This window comes from Plectropomus leopardus, chromosome 2, assembly GCF_008729295.1.
Source record: "Plectropomus leopardus isolate mb chromosome 2, YSFRI_Pleo_2.0, whole genome shotgun sequence".
NCBI classification, from domain to species: Eukaryota; Metazoa; Chordata; class Actinopteri; order Perciformes; family Serranidae; genus Plectropomus; species Plectropomus leopardus.
The window spans coordinates 11,773,860-11,786,353 of record NC_056464.1 but is presented as its reverse complement, the minus strand read 5'-3'; the positions used below and the strand labels follow the sequence as shown (position 1 = coordinate 11,786,353).

General features: G+C 39.1%; 1 protein-coding gene across 1 annotated transcript in view; it reads left to right on the top strand.

Annotated features, from left to right (window-relative positions):
* Positions 1 to 12,494, top strand: part of camk1b (calcium/calmodulin-dependent protein kinase Ib) — a 44,143-nt gene that overhangs the window by 3,936 nt on the left and 27,713 nt on the right. Inside the window, exon 2 of the mRNA XM_042501001.1 lies at positions 4,697 to 4,810. Coding sequence (XP_042356935.1) covers positions 4,725 to 4,810 — 86 coding nt within the window. The 5' untranslated portion in view covers positions 4,697 to 4,724. The remainder of the gene's footprint in view (positions 1 to 4,696; positions 4,811 to 12,494) is intronic.

Here is a 12,494-nt window from a genome sequence, read left to right as displayed (position 1 = left end):
CGAGCAGAGGCTGATGCATTCATAGTGATTGTAGGTGACTTTGATGTTCAACATCACCCATTCTCAGTGCATGAATTAACATGAATCTCCATGAATCTCCATACGAGCAAGGTGAGATGCTACAAACAAGCAGTACGTGAGAGGTGTTTTCTCTGTTTCTCCGGCTCATTGTTTCCTCAACATGGTCTCGTGCTGTTACAGTTAACGGTTAATATTCTCCCAGGAGGTGTACTGTGATGCCCTGCCTAAATAATGTCCTTCTTTAAACATGTATTCAGTGCATCAGTTAATCATTTAAAGGTTCTTTGTGTAGTATTTAGCTTTATATATTTCAGCAAAAATGGAATATGATATTCACTAATATGTTTTAATTAGTTTATAATCACCTGTTGTCGCATTGTCCACTGTGGTTCACACTTAGCACACAGGAGAAGTTCCACTTGGTTGCAATTACGAATGTCAGTTTTGGTTAATTTTGCTTTCAATAGGCCAACACCAATTACCTGGTAACTTATTGGTTAATTTTTAAGAAAAATTACATTAAATATGAGAAGTGTTTCCTTTTAGTATGGCGCTCCAACTTTAACGCTGCATTCCAAAACCCTGTCCATTTAGATGTTTTGTGATGTAAATGTATTTGACTTTTATTTTATTTTCTGTTAGCTTTGCTTACAGCCAGCCGGCCATGTTAACATGTGGAAACATGCACACCGCCCAACTTCAGTCTGCACTTGTTCCTTGGCTGCTCTGCGCTAGGTACCACCTGGGTTGGGTGAAAACTAATGTTTGGCAGCTAGCTGCGCTGCAGCTGGTAATGCCATCCTGGTGGTGGAATACGTTGTTGTGGAAACATTGTGCCCACCCTGTGGTCTCACCAGTGAGTAAGCGGCTTCATTTGGAGCTACAAAACCCCTTTAGCATTGTTAACTTGTTAACACCATTAACCATGCTGACACTGCTAACAGTGATAACAAAATCAACGATGCTAAAGGGGTTTTAGGTCTCAAAATTGAGCCACTTACTCACTGGGGTGACCTGGGGGAGACCTGAGGATGAGTATAATGTTTCCACGGCAATGGTGCTTGGTCAGGACAGCATTAACACTGGCAATCGCAAAATAAGCAGCACTGCTAGTTATCTAATGCCTACCAGACCTAGGTGATTTTGGCAGTTAACCAGTTAACAGTAAACTGTTGACATCCCCAGTTGCAAACTACAACCTGTCCACTAGATCATACACACTAGACTATTAAATTATTTAAATATACAAATAATTTAGAATTTCTTTTTTTTCCATTTTCGGTAGTCAAAAATAGTTTTGGGTTGCATCACTTTGACATAGTTAAAAGCAAGCATTTCAAAGGCTGTAATCAGCAAATTATCAACATTTGTACTTGATTCATAATTAGCCTAATTAGTGATTGTTGTGTAAGTATCAAAATATTTTCTGCATTGAGTTAGTCAGTTTCAGCACTACAAACTCAAAGTCCTCTGCCTACAACCAGACATTAAACAGCCTGAAGAATCTCAACATGTCAGAACAAAACTTGCTGTATTCATTGAACAAAAACTGTCCTGTAGTCTTTTGTATTGTCAGATGTTGCTTAGCACATTGACCTACTAGAGATCATTTTTCAATGAAAACACTGGAAAAAAAATATCATGCTCGGTAATGGATCCTCAATTCTCAAAGAAAGAGACTGGTGTCAAGTTGAAGATGTGCTGAGGAATAGAGTTACAGTCTACTATGTATTGTTTGTTTGTCCCCTACAGTAGTTTTAGACTCCAGTAACAGAAGCCCCAATACAGCAGATTTACCAGCGGAGCTTTCACACACATCAGACTGGACTTCCTCTTACTGCTTCCCCTAAACACTTTGCATGCTGCTATATCATGCCAAGTTTAGCGATACTTCCTTTTACTTCAATTGCTTTAAATGGCATGCAAAAGGCAGTGGAGGAAATTATGAATGAATTATGATGTTCAGCTGTCCACTTTATTTCCTAGCACTTTTGCTTACTTTGTTTACTGAGTTTCTATCTGATGCTGTATGTAATGTATACCTGATCGGGTTGTATCATTTTTCACTGCTTCTGTAATCCTAATCCAATAACCAAACACCGGACTACTGCAGCCAGCCATCGAACTGACCAGAATGATTTCCACCTTAGCTGCTACCTGCCATTAGTCACTAAAGCAATGTCGGCTCGCAGATACCATAGCAGCTCATTTGGGTTTCCATGACTACATGTATGAAGCCAACTTCTGACATTAGTGAAGGCGCCGAGAGGGTTGCCACGCGTGTGTGTGTGTGTGTGTGTGTGTGTTTTCAGTAATCAGTGACTGCACCTCAAGCAGTAAGAGGAGGCCATGCCCTATTAACATTTACTCTGAGATAACAGCAGCGTAAACACACTCCCTGTCTATTGCTAAATGCCAATCTTTTAAATGAGCTAATAGGGAAGTGATTCATTTTGCTATTATATTGTGTTTAATAAAATAGCTCTCGTGCAATCCAGAACAATACATTACATCATCTTATATAGACAGACTGTGAAGTTGCCAAGCAGGCAGCAGCGACAGAGGAGAAGTGAGCATGCTGATATGAACAGGGCTATTTTAGTCCTCCAGGTCTGAGTTATAGGCACTTTCTGGGTTTAGATGATGATAGCTGTGACGGCAGGGTCCTCTGTGATCACTCCTGCTCTCAAGAGTGTGGAGAGGACAAATAAAAAATAATGAGCCAGTGAGACAAATGCAAACTTAACAGGTTTTGTTTCTTTTTCTAACTCTTGGGGGTGTTTTTATACTGTACACCATAGCAAGGTTTTTAATTTGGCCCAATTCTTTGAAGCTAATTTGTATCACCTTAAACTTGAGCATTACATAAGCTCAGTAAAGTGGAACATACATTACAGATAAGCTGGCATTTTATGGACTGATAAGCTTCTGAGTTTTGCCCCTTCACAATAGTGTGCCTTTTCAAACAGGGGCTTGTTTAGTCATACAATTGTAAGTTTGAAGAAACCCGTTATAAAACCAAAGTTAACATTAGGATGGGAGTCTACAGGCACTTCATGATTTCATTGTAATTTGGAGGGCTACAATATCATGTCATTATTGATGAATTTTTGATTCCTATAAATGATCTATTTTTTCAAACTGAATGAGCTCCTTCAAAAACATAGCATATGGGTAATGAACCATAATTAAAATAAACAGATGAATTTACTTCCATTATTTTCTATTTATATATTAGTGTGAAGAGAGAACGCACACATTCACATCAGTTACATTTCACCATGTGATTGGTTTTGTCATAAGGAAGGTAAAATTGTTACAGCTGATCATAAGCAGAGAACTGAGTTTTAATTTTTTTGATTCTTGGCTTTTCTGCATTGCGACATTATCTTTCAAGAGAGAATCATAATGCATCTAATAATAATTTTTACGCCAAGTTTTTATACAGCCCTTACACTTCTTGTCTGTGGTATAAAAAGGTGAACCACATTAGTTTACTTATTAACCTAGTAGGTATTGGCAACAACTTTGAGCCCTCTCGACCATAAAATCCATTCTCGATGCTAATAAAGATACTTGAACATGATTGCAGGACACTTTTCATAGCATGTCAGAACTATCAGGGAACTCAGAAGCCAAATGCCCTTTCTCGCAATGTTATGTTATCAGAAATCATTTGCATATCTGTCCTGTGATTCGGATCCAATCCAAAATTTAATGGGCCCACACTATACCCTTCCACAAAATTTCGGGAAAATGGAGCCAGTAGTTTTTCCTAATTCTGCTGATGAACAAACTGAACCAAAAACATCACCTTGTTGGTAATAGGTGATGGTAATAAACATGCCATGTATACACAGCATTGCAGAAACTGACCTAAAACTACAGGACTCGCATGAACAAAAATAACCTCAACATTTACCTGTGTGGTGTTTCAGTATGATGGATGAAATGCAGCCTTGTTAAAATAACTCATGTCGTACAGTATGTTTTGAGTATAAAAATCATATAAGAGAGAAAGCAGGGTTTACCACATTCTTAAGTCACAAAAGACACATGTAATTGTATTGTATTGTGACAGACCAACCACATTTTTGCAACCTTCTGTTTGTCAGGTTGGTTGTAACATCGTCACTGGTTTAAGCCAGATCTCTCTCTGAACCTGTGAAGAAGAAGTTATCTTTTTGGCGCCATGGCATGCAATTGTGCTAAACAATTAGTCAGTTACTTCACTTCCTTATGGGACTTTTAGCTGCTGCAATGCTCTTCTACATTACACACTAACAGGGCCTATGCAGTAATAAACAGAACCCATCTGTTGAGACTAAAAGTGTAAATGTACAAAGCAAAGCTCTAAATAGTGATTTTTACGCATGGTTAATGTAAAGTGTTTTGAAATGCCTCCACGTTTTATTGACTGCACCCCCAACACGACATCATGTATTATATACTGTTAGTGTGTCATTCAGTACAACTGATATGGTAAAAAAACCTAATGATGTCAGTATTCAAGTCATAAAATATTTCATTTTATTTTATGTTCATACTAATAATTGATCAACCAGATAAGAAAGGTGAGCAGCAGTATTGTATTTACTGCAGGTGGGGGATGGAGGGAGTTAATCTGTTGATATTAATGAGGGTTTCCCTCTTATCCTCTTTTTCTCTTCATTAGTATTGTTTCTGACCGTAACAATAAGAAGATGCCACTGGGAGATGATTGCCATGCCTGGAAAAAGAAGACCACAGATGTGAAGGATCAGTATGACTTCAAAGAGATCCTGGGAACGTAAGTGTGCCGCTGCCAGCGGCAAAAACCCTCGTGTTTCAGCATTGCATGATGGCTTTCTCACACTCTGTTTTTTTTTTTATTTTTTTACATTTTTGATAAAGCATTTAATGCATAATTTTTAGCCTTAAATGGACAAAAGACATTGTATTTGTTTTTTCTGATCTTGTATGGATTGAATTTTATTAATTATTATGCAAGTATTCAGGCCAACAATTTACTGGCCATGTATATATTACAGTGCAACAAGCATCCTGACAAAGTTTTGCTGTATTTTGTAAATGTGTCACTGCTCGAAGCATTCTTATTATGCTGTCAGAGTTCCTAGACAAACAGCTTGATTCTGAATTGGACAAAACAGGCTCTAAGGGGAACCTGATGTGTTGCAAGCAGCACATGTGTAGTAACGGTGTCACTGCAAAGCCAGCGGGAGCACCAGTGCTGTCTTTTTCTCAGGCTGTTTTTGCACCTTTACCAGTCTGGTGATTCCATGGCTCCTAACAAATCTTCTAATGTGCGCGTGTGGCGCAGATGAGTCTGTGTGAATGCAGATAATTTGGTTTTGCAGTGCAACTTTTTTTTTTTGCTCTTTAGTTTAAACCCACAGACTTGTGCAAATTACAAGCCTCTCTAACATTTAAAAATACATTAAACCTTCTAAAGCAGTTAAGACAGTTTCTCCATGATGGGATACAATAGCACTGCAATATATCAGTTTGCAGCATTTGTTGTTTACTTTTGTTGATACTGTGCAATTAGTGATTTACCTCTGTGACAGAGTGTCAACAAACCAGCCACAAAGCGATACATCAAGAGGCGGATATTCTGCTCCCTGCATGTAAATAAGTGTAGACAGAACATCAGAAACACCTCTTAAGGAAATGCAGGGCAAAGTGAAACTGTACCACTAAACATACAGTGTCATAAATTACCAGGGGGTTGAGTCAATATTTCTGACACAGTGTCAACAAAAACTAAGCTTAATACACTTCACAAAGATAGGACTTATTACTGGGCCGGTGTGTTAGATTACATTAGATTATATAGGTCTATTAAATAAACTGGTATACTCAATAATCTGTCAAAGGACTTTAAAACTTTAAAGACACTACGCAACTAGACCTAACTTATCAACATTAATGTGTAAAGATAGAGTGGCCAACAGAGCTCAACACAGTGCAACTTAAGTACATGGGAAAATATATAGACAGTTATTGACAGTAATGATTTTTACTTGGCATCAGTTCCAACCTTAGAAACATGCTTCTCTGTCTTTCACCCTGTGTTTATGTTTAGGTAGCGAGTGAGTGTGAGACACACATACACACACACACACACACACATATATATATATATATATATATACACCCTCCTCATACATAAAGATAATGTAAGCCATTTTTCATTTGAACTCCAGACAATAATCGGAGAATCAATCCAGACATTTTCCTAAGTGTGTCTTTAATGCATGGCACAGAACAGGAGATCTTACCCACCTGAAATACTCTGTTTGGTTTAAGCGAGGGGTGGCGCCTGAGTAGAGTGTCGTTGAGGAAGGACATGAGGTGGATTACACTGCGATCACGTAGCCAAGGGGTAATTTTATCATAAAGAACTCTTGTCTTTCCTTGAATTTGTCTGACAATGTCAGACAAGACAGAAGTTTTTGAATCTGGTCATTTCTTCAGACAATGACTTGATCTATTTCCACATGGACCTCAATTGGACATTATACTGATTTTTTTGGGAGCTGGCACGATAAAGTCCATTTAATGTCAGATTCAATTGAGTCAGACATTTGTGTTCTAACATGCGGCTCCGCCTGGTGCTGTCTAGATATTTCAAGTATACAGTGCATATCTAAAAAGGGGTATACATTCAGTCCCAAGTGTATGCAGGGATTAGTCCTTCTGTAGGCCCATGTTTTGCTGCCAACAAAGATTCTATAAATGTTTATTCTTAATTTTTTGTAAGGCTTGGACAATGATTGACAATGATTGATTTCGATATACAATGTTCCTTACCCTATTTATACCCCTATTTAACTATTTTCTATTGACCTAATAATGAAAAAACAACAATGGATGACAAAGCCTTAGTGTCTGATGGTCCTGTTGCAAGCTATTGGCAGGTTACATATCATCAGCAATACTTTCTGAGAAGTGAAGTATATGGTGAAGTACTTTCAGGGTATTTTTTGTTGGATGTGTCTGTGATGTTGTGTCTCTGCTTTTCTGCTTTTCTTGGTGCCATGGACCTGCTCTTAAGCCTCTTGAATTTTGAGGGCATTGTGTGTGTGTGTGTGTGTGTGTGTGTGTGTGCGTGTGTGTGTGTGTGTGTGTGTGTCAGTTCTCTCAAAATGGTCATGCTTGTTTTCAGAGTGCATGATGGCATGCCTACTGCTTGTCATTTTTGAGCCATAACTCATTTTCTGCATGATCTCTCTAGCTCGACTTATATGGCAGTCTGGTCTATATTTACACAAGTGAACAGGAATATAATTCCAGTAGCTATACAGTTCACTTGTCCAAATGTAATTTGGCACTCTCAACAATAGAGCATATTCCATCACCAGGACAGGGCCATTTCTGTCCTCTTGACCCCACCGTGGTTGACTCGGTTCTCCTGTCTAAATGGTCCTGCTATCCATCCCACAGTAAAGCGTCTGCCCAGCCTCCCCAAATTGGCAGAAACAATTTGGACCCTAGTTCACTCTCGAAGAACAAATTGCTCTGAGAGTGCACTGAAGTTAAGTGTAACTTTTAATCCCACTACTCTTTGCTTTCTGGTCCTTCATCATGGGTGCTGAGTGTCATAAGACAGGATGTTTATCCAAGGTGTCTCTCTCGATGCACCTTTTACATACACCCACATCCTTGTTAGTCCAGGATTAAGTTTTGTGAACACAAGCGCAATCCAAGATGAAACCTGAGCTTGTTTTGTGAGTTCATGAAGCTTTCCATAGCTTCTTTTGTCACTCGTGCGCGGAGGGTAAAAAAAACATTGTAAGCAGACTGTGAAAAGGACTGAAATAACTTAACTACAGTTACAAACAAGTGTCTTCGAATAAAGGCAAAATCCCACTTAAAAGAAAGGCTGCAAATGGAACATAATCTGTAGCCAAATTTGCAGCGGCATTGATCAAAGGATCCATAGTCATTTGAGGTTCATGGGAATCAGACTTATTTATGACATCATATGCCAAAAAGCAGACACACATTAGAAAGAGAACAAGAACAAGAACTTAAAGGGGAACTACACCCATTTTCAAAACTCAAACATGTTATTACTTTGCTTTTAGACAGTCCAAAAATATTAGTAAACATAAACTCTCTCAAAAATCCAAAACCTAAAGTGTAAATATTCAAAATTGTGATGCCATCAAGCATGAAGTATGGAGCTGCTCCACAGACAATGAATGGTGAAAGATGTTCTCGATGATGCAGAGGGGAATGTCCTGAGTATATGGGAATTATCTCTCTAAACTGAGAACACTACAGTAAATTACTACAGCAGGTCCAGACTTTATACCTGATGACATCACACGAGACTTACTTTCCTGGTTTCTGGCTTTCAGAAAGTAACTCATGTTCACAAATATTGATTTAAGTTTCGCCATGAAAATAACATATTGGAATTAATTAATTAATTAATTTAGGTGCTGTATCCTTTTAATATGGACAATTGAAATATAGAGTGACGGATAATGCTAATTGGTATGCAACCTAATGTTTCTACATTCGGTAATTGTGTTATTTCCAAATTTAAGACTGATTCATGAAATTATCAATAATTTTTTTCACCACCAATGTACATAGACATTATAATCAGGTAAATACAGAAACATCAAGCCAAATTCAAATTGTATGAGCACAGCTTATGGGTGCGTCCATGAAACTGTTTTCCAGTCCTTTCAGCCCTCTCATTGTCATCCCTCCAGTCCTTCACCTGCCCCCAGTTTGGTGCCGAGCTTGTTTATGGAGAGATCACCGGCTCACCGCATCACTCAGCTGTGCGCCACATTCATTTGCCATTGCTGGATTGTTGTCTTGGTAACAACAGGAGACACTTTCCATAATGGACTCAAACAGTCACTATGGAAACAAAGTTTTTGATTTGCTATTAATAATCCTCCAACGGGTGCATATGTGTGCATTGTGTGAGAGATGAACTTGCTCTCTCTTTTACAGGACAACACAGAAACAGATATTTATCTATAGATGTGCTCATATTTTGGCAGCCTCTCCCATTGATATTTTGACCATGACAGAGATGTGCCGTAGATGCTACAAATCACCTCATCACCAAATATAATTTGAATTACCTCTAAAACAGGAGCATATTCAAATCTTTCAATGACTTATCACTTACTGGAATTTATGTTTGGATGTAATAAATACATGTTCTAAGCAACCAAATATCACACAAAAACATGTCTTTTCGTACATTTGATTGTTCCTTTCAAATGTCTGACTTTAGTGACGTAAATAGTAATGATACAAGTACTTAATATCAGTGGCATACCAGTGCGGGTTTGTTCTGTGAATCCCCAGCTGCTGCCTCTGTTTTTGTAATGAAAACAGATGGGAATTAATAATGCACACACCAGCAATGGCACTGTCACCGCAATCAACTCAAATCCTCTTTTGCCTCCCTTCTCATTTCTGTTACTTATGTTAATCTATTCCCCCCTCTCTCTTCCTCTCTCTGTCTCTCTGTGTTTATCTCTGTCCAGCCCAGCCCCAAACCACATCCCCGCTGTCACAAACCCAGCTCTGATTTGGTTCACTATCCCTGTCACCTGCTCTCTGACTGTCTCCTGGTGTCACACTGTGTTCACTGAAACAGGGATCCCGATGTGTCTTGCCGCCCCTTTGATTTTCTGCTGAAATAGCTTTCATTGTACACGGATCTGAACACACAGCTAAGCATATGGAGCCGAACCATTGAACCCATAGAGTTAGGACATTGAGTTATTGTCAATAAAACAAAGTACGCTGTCAATTGACAATTTATTCTTACAGTTAGTTGTTGAGAACTAAATGGCTGGGCAGTTTTACAAATATATCTACTATTGGTGATTGGCTGAGTATTTTGGTTGGTCGGACGATGGTTGTTTGGTCAGTCATTTTTTTGGTGTATTTTTAGCAATTTATTTCGCTAATTTAATAAGTGAATAAGTGAAGTGCTGTTAAGCAGTCGGCAGAAAGAGACAGCGACAAATCAGGGCTCGACATCAATGCTTGCCCGGAGCACGTAAACTCTGTGTTAGGGAAGCGGAATGCTTCATGCATTTGCCTGAAAAATAAATTAGATGTATGAAATGTTATCTGAAAATAAATACATAATGAATCTCTGAATTGTGGCTTTTCCAGCTGAGCTTTATGATAGATGAGAAAAATCGGACATACTGGACGCTATAAAAGTTAACTCTGGAGTCAACAGTGTCATATATGACATAACATTACTAACGTTAAACATCTCTGGAACGCTGCATGCGAAAAGATTTACTGTGTTTTGCCCAGAAGCTCTAACCTTAGTGCTGTTATAACAAAGGCTCCTGTGTGATTGTACCCTCTCCAGAAGCTTTGTAATCCAGCCTTAAACTGCAGTGACCTTTTGGGGAGTTTGTAAAATAAAACCATAAATCCAATCGTTGTTGTTTGCCATCCCCACTAGCTGTCCATGTCGATGGGAGTTGGGGGTAGCCCCTTGAACATTTTTATCATATTGCCGAAGCCTCTTGGGAACGTTAAAACCTTTATGTCATAATTATCTGCTAGCCTGTGCTCACAAAATTTAGTAGAACCCTTATTGCACACCATGTCATCCATACACACACACACACACATATTCACATATTCATATTCCAGACGTTCTTCCTGGGAAAGTTTGGATTCCCTTGGCTTCCCCGGCGCTTCCCTTGGCTTCATGTCAGATATTGACTTACCCTGCACTCTCCAGCGTATGTTGTTCAGTATGTCATCATTCAAACCTGGCTGCTTACAGATTGACAGGTCACATATTTGGAAAATTGATATTGATATTTTCAGCATTTTGCTGACAGCCGAAACTATTTTTATCAGCACACAGTTCTGCTTTAGTTTCTGTCTCAAACAACTCGACCAGCTCACAGGTCTGTAACAAATGTAGTCAGTAGAAACAGATATTATTCTAACTCTGTGTGTCCTGTTGTATTGATGTAATATACTGCAGAATACATTATTGTGAAGGTTTTAAAATTCAATACAGCAGATTTGTGTTTTGTTCTTTCTTATTTTCAGCGTTCCCACACTCAGCGTCTGGCTTTGAGGCTTTTCCCTCCTGATGACAAACTGCACAAATGGGCCACGTTGCCTTTTCTGACATTTGAATAAATGCCGAGAGCAGCGAGCAGGAAATTCTCAGCATTTTCATCCCAGAATATATTGCAAAACACAGAGGGGATGGAGGGATGGAGTATGGGAGGGAGCGGAGGGTAGGGGAGCATGGTGTAATCATCTAAAATCATTAGTGCTGATGGAGCGGCGCCCGCCTGTGTCTGTCACTGAGTGTGGAACGGTGACCCAGTAGCCCCTGCCCTCGCTGACCGTATATTGAGCTTATTGGACAGAATTGATTTGGAAAGAGTAGTGTTTGTGAACTTGTGGATGAGAGAGAGACAACACTTTGTTCTGGACATAGTTGTGTGTCTGTTGTGTATGTCCTCGAGCGCATATGTTTCTAATTGACAGTTCATAGTTAATGTCTTTCCTCTTTGTGTTTTCTTCTGATGACCTTTGCCTCCAGTGTTCCAGTCTCTCTCCCTCTGAATGAATAAGTAGCACCCATTCATCACACATCCTCTCTTTTCATAAAGCAAGGAGCTGTCTTGCCCCCAGGGCTGTTATTTTTGATATGACAGACTGAAGATCTCTCATTAAAACCTTTCTTTGGCATTTTCTGCGCATCACCACTTCAGAGTGAACTTATGCTCCGTTTCTTTTTTATCCACATTAAGTGAATAAAAGGCCACAAAGATGAAGCATAAGTGGTTTTAATGCTTCATGTTTTCATTAGATGAGTATTCTCAAGATAAATTTAAATAGGTGTTTTCTTACTGATGCTTTTAAATGTTCCAAATCTCGTGCCACACAGATTGTTGTTGTTTGTTGATTCACAAATTGTACTCTGGGTCAGGGAACAATGTGGTAGTCAAGAGAGGAACCTTTTGCTCCACTTGTGCCCTCACACTTGTGCCTCTCGGCTACATTACAGGGGTTTTAACTCTGATTTACCACTCAGGCTGAGGGCTCTCTGCTTCTAAGTGGAAGGGTTCAATAACTCGACACTCACTAGGGTGTGTGTGTTTGTGTGTGCACTTGTGCTTGCAGAGGCATTTGTCAAAAAGCTATAAATTGTGTGACAAGATGTGAGGCTTTGACTCTGATATGCCTTAATGTCAAATGCACTCAAATTGAATTATGACATGAAATCATTACACAGATTTTGTATGTAATGGCAAAAAAGGCACGTTCTCCTCTCAGACCTCTTTATGTTGGAACTATTCGACAAACAGAATAGTTATGTAGCACAGAGAGGTGTCTGAGATGTATGTCTATGACATCTACGTGCATGAAATACTGCACAAACAGCTAGGTGATGGATGTTACCATAAGGTGCAGGACACAATAATATATGCAGT